At 37.6% G+C, this 13,768-nt stretch overlaps 1 protein-coding gene across 1 annotated transcript; it reads left to right on the top strand.

Annotated features, from left to right (window-relative positions):
• The first annotated feature begins 788 nt into the window (after positions 1 to 788).
• Positions 789 to 11,971, top strand: GBX1 (gastrulation brain homeobox 1). The gene is made up of 2 exons (XM_044067595.1): positions 789 to 1,511; positions 7,214 to 11,971. Exons 1-2 carry the CDS (start codon positions 1,061 to 1,063, stop codon positions 7,744 to 7,746), a joined length of 984 nt encoding a protein of 327 aa, XP_043923530.1. The 5' UTR covers positions 789 to 1,060; the 3' UTR covers positions 7,747 to 11,971.
• Positions 11,972 to 13,768: the final 1,797 nt, after the last annotated feature.

The raw sequence follows: 13,768 nt of genomic DNA, 5'->3' as shown, positions 1-13,768 counted from the left end.
CGTTTCTGAAAGAATTGTTCAAACCCATCAGAAGTGCAGACGAACATGGTTATTATAAACTGTCAAACCATAATTTCAGCGCACTTCAGTTTTTGCATACCGATGTTCGCTTCTTTTAACGTGCATTTTTATCTTTATATTAGATTTAGCATTTTGTATCGATTTAATTTTGTTTAGGAAAGAGAGGGAGAAAGACAAACACATAGAGAAAAGTGTGTGTGTGTGTCTGTGTGTGTGTGCGTGTGTGTCTGTTTGCAGCTCTCCGAGACATTTCCCCCACGCCTTTTATCTCCTTATCTAATTTTCCCAAAATATTTCTCTCCGGGGGATAATTATCTCGGCACTCATGGACCAAAATAATTTTTTATTCACTGAAGAGAGTAAAGAGAAAAGAAAAAGAGCTTTGAAAAGTCCAGGAGAAAAACATCTGCCTGCCCTCTTTATTCCAGCTCCTGTCCCATCCGCCCCCAAACTTAGACAAAAGCACCCTTGTTTTATTCCTCTTTTTCCTGGACTAAGTAATTACTAATCATCAATCAAAATTAATAATAGTTGATTAGGCTGGCGTGGTCGGGGAGGGGAGGGTGTGATGATGTTGATGGAGATTTAGGTGGGGGCTGCGGGTGTCTCTGATCTCCCCAATCACTTTTTCCCAAAGGCTGAGACTTCTCCAATGGGATATGGTAGCTTCTTTCTCGGTCAGAGAAAAAAAAGGAACTGAATAAGGAAATGAAGCGTAATTTGAGGAAGATGGATGAGTGTAGAGGGCAACACCCCTTACAGCCCTCCCCCTTGGCTTGTGATGAGCTGGATCGAGGAGCGAAACAGAGAAATTGAGTCTAGTGACAGTGAAAGAGAGGGGAAGAGCATGAGGAGTCCTAAGCAAGCTACTTGATTTACAAACTGATGCTGTAGCCTACAGCTTCGAGAGTTAAAGGACTTCAAGGACAGAAGAGAAGCTGTTCAAGCAAAGACAGTATCTGCAAAAAGGAGTTGGCAGCTGTCTGTTGTTTCTCGCTTGCTCGCTGGATCACTGCCCTAAAAGCTCCCTCGGAACATCATGCAGAGACCTGGGGGTCCAGGGACTGCTTTCTCCATTGATTCTCTCATAGGGACGCCGCAGCCCAGGTCAGGCCACCTGCTTTACACAGGCTACCCCATGTTTATGCCTTACCGGCCTGTGGTTATCCCCCAAGCTCTCTCGCACTCGCCTCTCCAGTCTGGCATCCCACCACTGGCGCCCCTGGCTTCGTTCGCTGGAAGGCTCACCAATACATTCTGTGCCAGCCTTGGACAAGGGGTGCCCTCAATGGTGGCACTAACAACGGCCCTTCCTAATTTCAGTGATCCCCCTGATAGCTTTTACCCTCCACAGGAACTACCTGCACCGCGTACCAATCCTGACCCCAGCTCAAGGAGGCAGGAAACTCCGGAATCAGATGATCTTGGAGCTTCAAGGGACAAGCTCTCTGAGCAATTGCACTTCTCTGAAAGTTTTCAGTCCCTCACAGGTAAGAACAGCTGCTGGAAATTCTTCTGCATTATGATCACATGTAGCTTGTTAAATGAGATAATAAGCAAATAATATTTCTGAGAAGCCCAGAATATTAATGCTAATCCATGTAATGGATTGAATTGTATTTTTCCCCTTCACAGTTTTGTATTACAAGCGTAACATTTGGTGACAACTTGATGTTGTTATGGGAGCAACTTCTAAATTGTAATGGCCATTACTATAACATGAACTAAATCAAGTAGACTATCGGAGAATGAATGAGTGGCTATGGTACGTCTGTATGAGATATGTGCCTCTGTGTGTCTTTATAGGTACATAATTTGTATGTGTGTGATGGGAAAGGCATTTAAATTATTAGTCAAGAAGTTAAACAGAACACCATGAGAGGGCATGCACCTTATAAATAAGAGCGCATTCTCCACATTTATGACTAGTTCAGAACGCTCTGGAGAAGAGGTATATTGTTAGCTTACTGTGTTATCCTAATATAAAAAAAAATTTAATTGTCTTCTTGATTACATACCTTCCATTTCGTAGTAAAGCAAGGACTGCCTCCGAGATTCGGGAGAGATCTGGAAGCTGTGAAAAATCCTTTTATTAACTGTAAATTTTTAAAGAAGTTTCAGAATGTTTTCGTGTGATTTAAGTCAATGCTTGCCAAAGTATTCACAGAGATGTACCCCCCCCCCCCCCGCCCCCATCAGTGCAAGAAACTAGCATGAAGGGAATGGATGTTTGTACTTTTTTGATGTTGCAGGTCATATTATTCTAAAGAGAGGAGTATGCGTGGCGCTCCTGTATTAAGGAATGTTTCTATTGCTTCCCAATACCTTGGCCGGAAACGAGTGTGCATAAAGTGTTTATTGGAATTCTTCACCTGCATAGCAAATAATTGGCTACTTAGACTTTAAATTTTAATTTTACGGGGTTATTGAGATACATTATTATAGAAGTACTTGCACAGAACCTGTGCAGCCTAGTTCACAGAGGATGGAAAAAAAACTGTTCCCAGTAGATTTCTGATGCTAGTTTCCAGTGGCTAGCTAGATTGGGGACATAATGCACTGGTTTCTTGCCCAATGTCATGGGCACATACATAGGCAAATACTAGGCTAACCGTCCTTGTGGGCCATTTTAAGCCTATCCAGTTTCTCTTGGTTAAAATCAAACTCTGTATATTTTGCCTGTGAGATAATCTTCTTAACAATTATGCCAACACCACCCCCACCCCAACTCCTATAGTGTCTGGCTACCAGGGATTTTGCACTGCATCTTTTAAGAGCCAGCATGTATCGTCCAAGTTATGTATACTTATAAAGTGGTTGGTCCAGACTCTGTACCGCTGTAATACAAAGTTTTGGGAGACTGCATTGCTGCCTATCTCTGCCAAATATATCTGTATACCCCTTAGCTGGACTTCTTTTAAATAGAATCCTCTGCCCTTTTAAGGGGGGTGCATTACAGATTTTAAACCTCAGTTACTGTCTGCCGTTTTTAACCTAAAACTGAAATATACTGTTTCAGAACAATTTAGGGTCGAATGGGAAGTTGTAACGCAAAAGAGAAGCATGAAAGAAGTAAATGAAAACATTGTCAGTGTATTTAAATGTCTTATGACTAATGGGAATCAGTAATATGTAGCTAACTCCTTTCTTATATCCCTTTCCATATTCCTTAATTAAGGCAAATTCTTAGATATTTATTCAGTTGAATATAGAGGACGGTTTTAAAATTAAATCCTCAACAAAACTGATGTTTTTTTCTTGCAGAAATAGTTTTAAAATAAAACTAGCTGTGTATGGTTTGCTTTTTATCTACAATGCTTATGCTTTCCATAGGTTTTCCACTATCCGTGGTTTTCTTAGTCTTATATTTATTAAATGACCAGTTTCACTTTCCAACGAAAGCATCCCCCAGCCCACAGCAAATGGTTCTTGTGTACCTTTCTCAGGAGAAACACATCATCAGATATCATCTGACATGGGCAACAATTTGGCCATAATATATGGCTTCAAAGTTTACTGTTGTCTCGGGACAACCCGGTGACCTGGTTATCCAAATACAGGTTGACAGCCAGATCTCTGTATTCAAGGGGAGGAGCACGGTTTGAAGCATAACGCTTGTTATTTAGCAAACGAATGCAGATAAAACATATTTTTTAAGTATTTCTTAAAAAAATTGAGAGCCTTCTAAAATGCAAAAAAATATCATTTGTGCCCCAATTATTTCTATTATTACGATATAAATGCTGTGCACGACACTGACCACAGGTCTCATCCTTCTTCATATCTAGTTACTCTCTCTCTCTCTCTCTCTCTCTCTCTGCCTGTGGAATTGCAGGCAAAACCAAAGAAAGCCAACTGTTGTATCATAAAACTTTGTAACGCTTTTGTCTTTGTAGAAATTGCGTGGAGTCATAAAGGGTTACCTGAATGTAAGACCGTTTTCAAATAAATAACTTAAAGCAATAATAAAAGTGCAATACACTTGCAGCTGAACAAAACATATACTTTACGGTAGACAAATAAAACACTTTGAAGTGCCCCTATGGCTGCTGTCCTATCGTGTAACAACCACAGTAGCTCTCTCAGAAATGTAACTCTTTTACACCTTCTCAAAAATAGTACCTGAAGTGAAGTTCTCACAAATTAGCTTTTCTGATGGAATTCTGTGTCTAGAAAGAACTGATCTAATGCACGCAACAAATGCTTTGAATGCAAATGCCATTTCTCCAAAGAGGCGAAAAGAGCGTTTGCAGTTCCAGTAAGTTTCTCCTAAAATATTTATTTCTACCAAAGACATTTTCGTTCAAGTCGCGTTTTCTCCTATCCCATTCCCGAAACATCTTCCACTTTTGTCTTACGTACACAAAGCAAAAATATTTTTATAGCCCCCACCCCATATCGTGCTTTTGAGACAGCTTTGAATTTCCGGGAGCATGCTTTTTTACATATACTATGAATGTCGGTTATATTTTAGGGGTCCCGGAAACGCATGCTAGCCAACGTTTGCAAAAGCTGCAAACCAGTGCCCCTTACCATCCCAGCATCTAACCCCATACCAGCGCCCCTTACCATCTCATCATCTAACCCTTGGTGCAGGTGCTGGCGTGTTGGGTAACAACCAAAGGTAAAGCAAACACAATCGTGGACAGTCTGGAGACAAGACTCCCAGTGTGTGTATATAAAGGAAAAGCAGACTATTTACATAAAGTAACTAGTTTTCTCTTTTAACTGATTAAACCGGGGCTACACTCCACACCTATTAGTCTCTAAGGTACACACAGCCTTCTGCGAAGACAGTCTTAAAACTGCCGCCAATATATTACTAACGCTGTACCTTAGTCTTGCCTTTATTCTAGGTTACAAGTAAGTAAAATCCTGGACACTTCCAAGGTTTCAGCCCCCACGGTGGACACAGTGAATTTATGTTGATAACAGGAGAACGAGACTAGGATTGACCTCTTTTCATTTAAAATGAAAGTGAAGCAACAGTCTTAACCAGAAAATGTAATTTTACTTTGGTCTTACCTTTATGCAAGTGTACATTTATTTAGGTTCCTTATAGATGTCAGATAAGTTTTTCCCTTTAACTGCATAATCAGCTTTTAATGAGAGTGGAGTAAGTTGTTGCACTGCCCTCCGACATATTAGCTTTAGGGTTTTTTTCCCCACAGCAATCAAATGTTTAATGTGCATACCTCTAACAACACATCTGGACAATAACATAAAGAGTACAAAGCCCAGGAACACTGTCAAGTTTTAAATATTGCTCTTATAAACTAAGAAATATGCCGGAATAACACGTTTTGTTTTAGCACGCATTTTCTGAAGGGCGTGAAGTTTGAAACTTGAATGTATGTCACTATTTAGTGACTTCAGTCCTCAACGTTTGGCAGAAAAACACACATTTTATCAGCAACTGCCAAAAATATGAGGCAAAATTCTGGACGGTTGAGAAATATGAGTCTGTGTCACCTGGAAACCAGTGTAGCAACATAATTTGCATTTATCAATTTTACAGATGTTCTTGTATCATACTTTGCCAAGTGCTAAGGTTTTTTACTTCATATTTTAACATTATTCTATCTAGCTTTACTGGTTAAATTATACAGCTTCAAGAATATAGTTTATTAAATAACTGACTTAGCCTATACAACGATTCCAGTTTTCCTTAACCCTAACTGAATATGGTCTGGTAGCTCAAGCTCTATTAAAAACGTAGTTCTCTTCCTTACCTTGTTAGCTTTTTAAAGGACAGTGCTATGATTTCTACTGTCCAAAGGCAGATAGGTACGTGTCCTTGTAGCTGTCTAGTATTGTCATTTTGTTTTGTTTTGATTTCAACATTTAGACGTTGATCTGAACTATATAGACTTTCTTAAGCTAGACCTTGTGATAGATTTGTTCCGTTTCCTTTATCTGTGCAAGTCTATATTTGTTGGTTAAGAAATATATAACTGTTTTCAACCTACCCCAAGCAAGCACAGAAATATAGGACTACTCTCACTGCCACAAGCTGCAATCCACCCCCGTTTTTAAATAGGTACAAGACATGGACAATGCGCTCAGCAGAAAAATAAATACTTCTGGAAAGTGTTACCAAACTCAGACATTCCTCGTGTTCCCTTTGCGAGTGCCCTGCACTATTTTAGTAAATGACCACTTTGTGGGTTAATTAGTGGTTCTGAGCCCAAAGACTGCTGAAAAGAGCGGTTTAAAAAAACTGTCTTTTCACGAAGCAAACATTTCACAGTGTTATTATAATTTCTGTCTGGAATTGTTAGTTCACTCCGCTGTATTTAAGACCGTATTCAATTATCTATTTTATATGATTTAAGTGAAATGACCGTATATAAATGCAGTGGCCTCTTCTTACATCCACCTTTAGCCCCATCTTTAACTTCCAAAAGATGGACACGTTCGGCAGGTGCATCCTTATGGGATGAACCGAAATTTCTGAAATGACCCTGGTTTTCAAGTTGGTCGACTAATAGATAGATAGATAGCAAAATAAACACTAATGTTGTATACTTATAGACTACTGCCCAAGGATAAATCCACTAATCTAAATACTCAAATAATTTAAAGAGTGAACCGAAGAAATATTCAAGGTGTTTTTGATGTTTTTAAGCATTCGTGCTTAATCCTGGAAGCAAGTGGCTGAGGGACATGGCATTTAATTGAACTGATTTTTTTTTCTTTTGTAAACAGCTAGTTTACTGCCATCTGAAAATGAAATAGATAATTTCCAGTGCTGTGGCCTGTGTATAGTAGTTCACACAACCAATGAAATAATAATGAAGCATATGTAAACGGTTGAGTTGTGATACTGCTGGTTTTTTTTTCCTTGAAATTAAATGCTGAGTTAGTTTAAAAGAGTTTTTGATTGTTAAAAAGGTAGAGCTCACATTCAGAAATCAAGGCACTGACCATTCAGGCATCACTTACAAGTTTGATTTCAGATGCTGCGTTTCAAAAACTACTGGGACGAGTAAGTGCGCTAAGGGGGTGTCTAATGTTTTCGTAAATGCATGAAAGGAGCTCATTGTTTTTGCACTCGGATATTGATATTAAAGTTCATCTCTGTTCATTGAATATGAGCTTATGTGAGGCAGGAAAACAATTTCTGGATGAGGGTTTTAGGCACGCCTGACCTGAACAATGTTCCTGACCTTGTTGTCATCTTTTTTTATAGGTGACAACAAATTGTACAGCTCTGACGAAGAGAAGCTGGAAGTAAAATCAGCAGAAAACCCCAACAGCGACAGGGAAGAGGACAGCTCGGGGGACAGCGAAAGCGAAAGTTTCATGGACGGTCACCATGACAGTTCTCTGCAGGCCCAGAAGAACAAACTAAAAGGTGGAGTTGGGGGAGCCCAGGAGCCACTCGGGCCCCCTGGAAGTGCCACAGGCAAAAGCCGCCGCAGAAGGACGGCCTTCACCAGTGAACAGCTTTTGGAGCTGGAGAAAGAGTTCCACTGCAAAAAGTACCTGTCACTCACTGAGAGATCTCAGATTGCGCATGCCCTCAAACTCAGTGAAGTCCAAGTCAAAATCTGGTTTCAGAACCGGCGAGCCAAATGGAAACGCATCAAGGCCGGCAACGTGAATAATCGCTCTGGTGAACCTGTCCGGAATCCAAAGATAGTTGTCCCCATCCCCGTCCATGTCAACCGGTTTGCTGTAAGGAGTCAACACCAACAGATGGACCAAGGAAGCAGACCCTGAGAGTCACCTTCAATTCTTGAACATTCCCAGAGAATGGTCAACATAGGTAATTACTCTTGTTAAAGAAGAGAAAACTGTAAGCACTTGAAAAACACTTTTAAAGCGTGAGACTTTGGCACACGTTGGAGGGTGCCCCCTACCCACCATTTTACACATTTCCAGAAGAGTTCAAAGGTCCTTGATCTTCTACTACTGTGACAGCAGATGACACGAACAGAAATATTTTGAAACATAAGGACATGTTTTACGTTCTGTGAAACCTGAAAGCCAAAAAGAAAACAGATTTAAGGCTAAAAATCTTTGCTTGACAATATTTCCAAAATGAAATGGCCAGCAAACTTTCTATAATTTGCTCTGTGATAACGATGGAGAATAAAACACCACCACCAGACACCGTTACTCCCAGGAATGAAATTTTAAGGAAAAAAATACATAGAATGGGGAAAGACGTTTAAAATGTGAGTAAAATTAGGTAGTGGGAGAAAGTTTTTTACTGCCTGAACTGCTGATACAGTTATAACGCACTGGCAAAACAGTCGCACCTTCGAAGGCAAGTTAACTAGAATCTATCTGCTGCATGTGGAAACTGAAACATACATCACATGTACATACAATAAGGAAAACAAGAAAGAAAGTGGGTAACCTGACGTAATTGTATACTTTGTAAAAATAATTTATGTTCAATGTATTATATTATGTATATAACAGGTTCTATATGTGAGTGTGTGTATATTAGACTAAATGCACTATGAAAAGATACTGTATATAATGGGTTTCTCGTTCTGTTTACTTTTTGGAAGGGAAAGAAACAGTGTTATATTTGTAAACTGCCAACCATGCTAGGGGTTATGGTGCTGCCCTTGCTATAGCCACATTATATGCACCTTCACCTAGTTATTTGGAGGATGTTCAACACCTTAATAAAGGATATAATCCTAAATAGCTAGCTATGCTGTACTCTGCCACGAAAAAAAAAAAAAACAGGGGACCCCATGGACGAACTGCACCTCTGCCATTTTAATGCATTCTACTGCTTTCTGTCAGCGTTGTCATGAGCTATAATTCTATATATATAATACTATGGTGAGATACAGGAATACAGGAACAGCAGATATTAATTCACTAAGATACCATTTGAGACTGAGACAGGAGGAGCATCACGGAAAGAGTTGCAAAAGGAGACAGATGCAACATGCAGAGTAAAGACACAATGCAACATTTAATTGTTCAACTTATATTCTAAGCAATTTGGTAAGAATATTTGCAGAAATTACTTTTAAATTTATGCACATTTTTTACTCTCACCAACCCACTTTATCACGTAAAACCTGGTTTCTTAAACAACGCCACTGTGCAACCAGGTATGTTAACGCATGTGTAAGTAACCATACATAAACAACCCCCTGGTGGTGCGGTAGTAAGGCTGGGGACATAGCTAGGTCTACTCCTTGCATAAATCCATTAACATAACACCCCCAATGCATAAGTCTTATATAGCTTCCGACAACAAACTTTTCTTCTCATTTGTATGTAATGTGATTCCATAAACATATTCAAATTACTGCTATAAGGATCACATCAGAGATACGCTTGCAATTTACAGCTGTTGGTTTCAAATTTTACTGGTAATGTCATCAGCTTGTAACAATACATTTTCATGATAATCAACAATATTCATGTCTTTCTTGCAATAAAAGTCAACGGACAAGCATCAGAACTGCCTGTTTCTAATAATAATAATAATAATAATAATAATAATAATAATATGTATTACTACCCAACCCGTTGCAGCCAATTTTACATAAACGTATCACAAAAAAAAACCGGATCGGTTTGTACCTAGATATTTTTTTAAATTATGCTTCTGCAATAAAGTTTGTCAAGTATAGTAAGGCATGACTAAGAGATTGCTGAGAGCCAGTAAGGTTTTAGTATAAGATTCAATGTGAATGCAAACTATTATTTCACTAGTGAGGGAACTATGAGTCCATGGAATGTGTGGGAGGGCCGGAAAACAAAGATCTAGAACAATACCCTACAGTCCATGCTGCTGTCTTCCAAAATAAGCAAACAAAAGGATTAGTATATAAAGTAAGTTGGAAGACTATAAATGTGTCATCTGCAAACAAACGAAACTGTGTTAGTGTTAATTTATTGCAAAATGTCTGACTCTTGAGCAGGTTAACATCTTACACTTCAAAATATTAACATTCAAACAAACTGTGAGCAAGTGTAGTGTTTCAGAATGATCAGTCCTGGGTTTCTCTTCTTTTGTATTTGGAGGAAAATGTTTCTGCCTTGTAGGAAGTAGTCTAGTACAAATATTAAAATTGGGCCTGATTTCAGATACAGCCCATGGCACCAGAATGTACCACTGGGAATTCTGACATTTGTACATATATGAATGAAAGTTCAGATACACATGTAAGCATACTGTTACAGAAAACTATATCCATGTGTACTAATGAATGCGCACATGCCCTGGGCCATATAGAAAAGTATTGGAACATGCTTTTCTGGAGAAATCCACTCTGGGATCTTTATAACTTCATCCAACAGTTGCATTTTACAGCAGCAATGACTCTGATGAGTATTTTGACCTATCCCATAGTTTTCAACGATTGTGTTTTTTTCCCACCTTCCTCTTCCATGCTTTCCTATCTGACACTGTCAAAGATATTACCTATGTAAAAAGTAACATTTACTGAATATTACTCTGAGAAAACAGAAAATGAATCCACAATGCAGCCACAAACTTCCTAAATGCACCAAAAAATTAAAATAAAATAACGTTTGGTTTCTGTTTTCAGTCAGTAATTAAGACATACATTTTGAAGTTAGCATTTGTTTTTATACTGACTTATGGTGTTCTTTTTATGCTTCATACTGAGGAAATACAATTTTTATATTTGATTAAGGACACAATATTCAACCCTTTTTGCATCCTCTTACTTCAAACAATTAGTACTACAGAAAGGGTATTTTCCTTCAAAAATGAATGTATTTTTAATGTATGGTTTACTTCTCATTGCTTCTTAACTGCTTTCTGCCTGACAGTATTAATACTTGTGTAACAAGCTGTACTTTGGTGGCTTGTATGTTTGTTTTTATTTTTCCTCTCTTTATCTGCAGTGTGGCATTCACTGTGACATTACAGCTGATCAATCTGTCAATGAATGAGCCAGTAATTCAGACCAGCTGTGATGTCATTGTAACAGTAGTGGCACCATTTAGGACATATAGAGAGGAAGAAAACTAACTCTTTTATCTGTAAGGAAAAGCTTGTCTGTATTTCCTGCACTATATCTTCAGAAGAATGTCTTTTTTTAAATCAATCAATGAGATTATGTTTTTCTGAATAAGTAACAGAAAATTGGGTGCATTTTAGATACAGAATGGAACACATACTGCACCGGGAAGCTTTTATTTAAGGTAATGCAGCAGGTTTTAAAAAATCAGATTATTTTGCAAAACACAAACATAGCTCTTACCATTTAGGGAAATGCTACCTTACTTTTTAGGGAAATACATTCTCAAAAGTGAATGATAACATGTATGAGCATCAGCCAGTTTTAAAACATACTCATTGCCAATGGTATGATTACATTTTTTTTCTTATTTTTGTTTGCCTATCTGGGGCTTTCAGACTGAACTCCAGTATCCACATTAAGGACTTGAGTTAAATCCCAAGACATATATTGCACTACTGAGTGTAGGTGACACCACTTGATGTGCTGCCTCATGGTCATATGGTTTTCTTTTTTATAGTCAGTAAATAAATATTTCAAATTTAAAACATGGCTAATAATGTGTAAGTCTTAATTTTCACTCTAATGTCTCAATGCTGCTCTCATGTTTGTTATTAATTTAATTGTGGCTGGGAACAGGGTTTTAGGATGGGACAAATGGTAACACTTTATTTTATTTTCACATTTTCCTCCAATCTGGCGTGTAAATTTATGTCTATGTTTCAGTGAAGGTTTCTGTGAAACGTATATCTGTGTTATGTACCTGTAGCTGCTGTGCTAATATGTATGTGAGTGTGGGGGAGACATGAGTGTGTATGTATTCAGTGAGTGGGAGAGAGGAATTGCAGAGCTCTCTATGGTCATTAAAACAAATTGTTACATGAGTATTTCCAACTCTGTTCTTCCAGTCTCCTCGGTCTCTTAATGTAAATGTCAAAATTGTACATTTGTGATTTCAATAAATTATTTTCTATGGAGTGGTGTGTCCCTGTTTTTGGGTGGGAAATATTATTGTACTCTGAAATAGGTATTTAATAAGCCTAAAATACAATACAAAATACTTTTTGTAGCATCTTGTATACAGAATCAACAAAAATAATGCATTTATGCCACAGAAAAGCTAAGTGTACTTGTGCATTTTTTGCTTGTTTGGTATTATTTCATTTTTCAACAAGTGTGTTAAGAGTTAGAAAATTTTTGTGGGGGCGGGTGGTAGTATTAGTGCTTGTCTGTTTGTGTACATGTGTATTTAATATATGTTGTATAACAGGTAGACTATGTGGGCTGAAAGATTCAAGGTAAAATCCATTCAGGTATTTCGGTGCCAATAACATAGGTTTATTCAGATGAATAATACAGTTCATTGGTTCTATATACCAAACAAGTACATACATATTATGTAATGTACTGAGATGCATGCTACATTCCAAAATATACTTTGGTCTGACACAGTCTACACAGATAAACTACAGCAATGTAGATGTACTAATTATACCAAAGTCATTTCAAATTCAAACTGTCGTTTGGAGAATTGACATGATGATTTCAGCTGCAAATTTATTTCAGAGAAAAAAACACTAACAGTTGTACTGTTCGGTTACAGTTATATAAAGTATGTGTAGTTGGACGTGATATTTGATGTCATCCAAATTATTTAAACAGAAGTATGAACAGTGCATGCAAGGTAGATATATTGATTGATTCAGCTTAGTACAGGTGTCAATAAAATAAAGACCATATCAGCTATTTAAAACAAACAGAAATCCATTAACCATAGACAATAATATAAGATATACAGATGAATTTAAAAAGTATCAAAACAACATTGCTTTCAGCTTAGTGAAGTTTTTTTTTCCATCATATCTCATTTTATGACATTAACAGATTGGAAAAAAAGTAATCAGATGTAATGTAAAATTCATTCAGCTGATTATGAAAAAAGCACTTTATAATGACAATATTACACGACTCAGGGTTTGCAGTGATACTCTTAAAGTCCTTCTTAGGTGATGAAAAAAGCATTGATGATCCTTTGCCCTTCAGTATAAACAGGCCAGGCCTTTGCCAGACTCTGGGCTGCACAGAGCAGCATTCTCTCTCTTAAGTAATATTCTGGGGGCTATGTATTTATTGGGCAAGGTGTTGCCTTCATTTCCCCTTAAAATGCTTCATTTTGGGATACCTGCTTGTGTGCAATAGCATGAATACTGCCAAACACAGATAGCTTTCAATGCACTGGATCAAATGTCATATTTATTTTTCTTTCTTTTAAATTAAATAATTTCATTTGTAATAAATAACGAATGAGTAAAGAAAGATCTGATAACTTTATTTTGTAAATTACACCACATCCCATATGATCTTTTACAGCTCAAACAAAAATGCCTTGTTACATTTTTGTGTAAGGTCACTTCTTTCTTTGTTCTTTAAATGATATGTCATAGCAACAAAATGAGTGAGTGAGAGAGCAATATGTGCATTGAATATTCAAAAGAAAGGACTGTTCCAGTGACTAGTTTAAAATAATGTGTCATAGCAACAAAATGTGTGAGTGAGAGAGCAGTATGTGCATTGAATATTCAAAAGAAAGGACTGTTCCAGTGACTAGTTTAGTATTTAATGATATGATAATGTGTGCAATTTAAAACTGCAATAAGAATAAACTATCAACTATAATGCTAGGACAAGCTGGCAAAGTTTACATAAGATGGCCCTCTGGGAAGCTGGCATAACTCTTGTTATCAAATTTGAAAAGGATATATGAAAATATTTAA

This window comes from Protopterus annectens, chromosome 3.part1 (assembly GCF_019279795.1).
Source record: "Protopterus annectens isolate FY-2018-M chromosome 3.part1, PAN1.0, whole genome shotgun sequence".
Classification (NCBI taxonomy): domain Eukaryota; kingdom Metazoa; phylum Chordata; order Ceratodontiformes; family Protopteridae; genus Protopterus; species Protopterus annectens.
Note: the sequence above shows the minus strand (reverse complement) of the source record. Positions and strands in the feature narration are given on the sequence as shown.

What these genes read in the sequence shown, in the direction of transcription:
- GBX1 (XM_044067595.1), top strand. Translation starts at nt 1,061, where the DNA reads ATGCAGAGACCTGGGGGTCCAGGGACTGCTTTCTCCATTGATTCTCTC. An exon ending in AAGTTTTCAGTCCCTCACAG is followed by an intron (nt 1,512 to 7,213) that starts GTAAGAACAGCT and finishes CTTTTTTTATAG; the next exon opens with GTGACAACAAATTGTACAGC.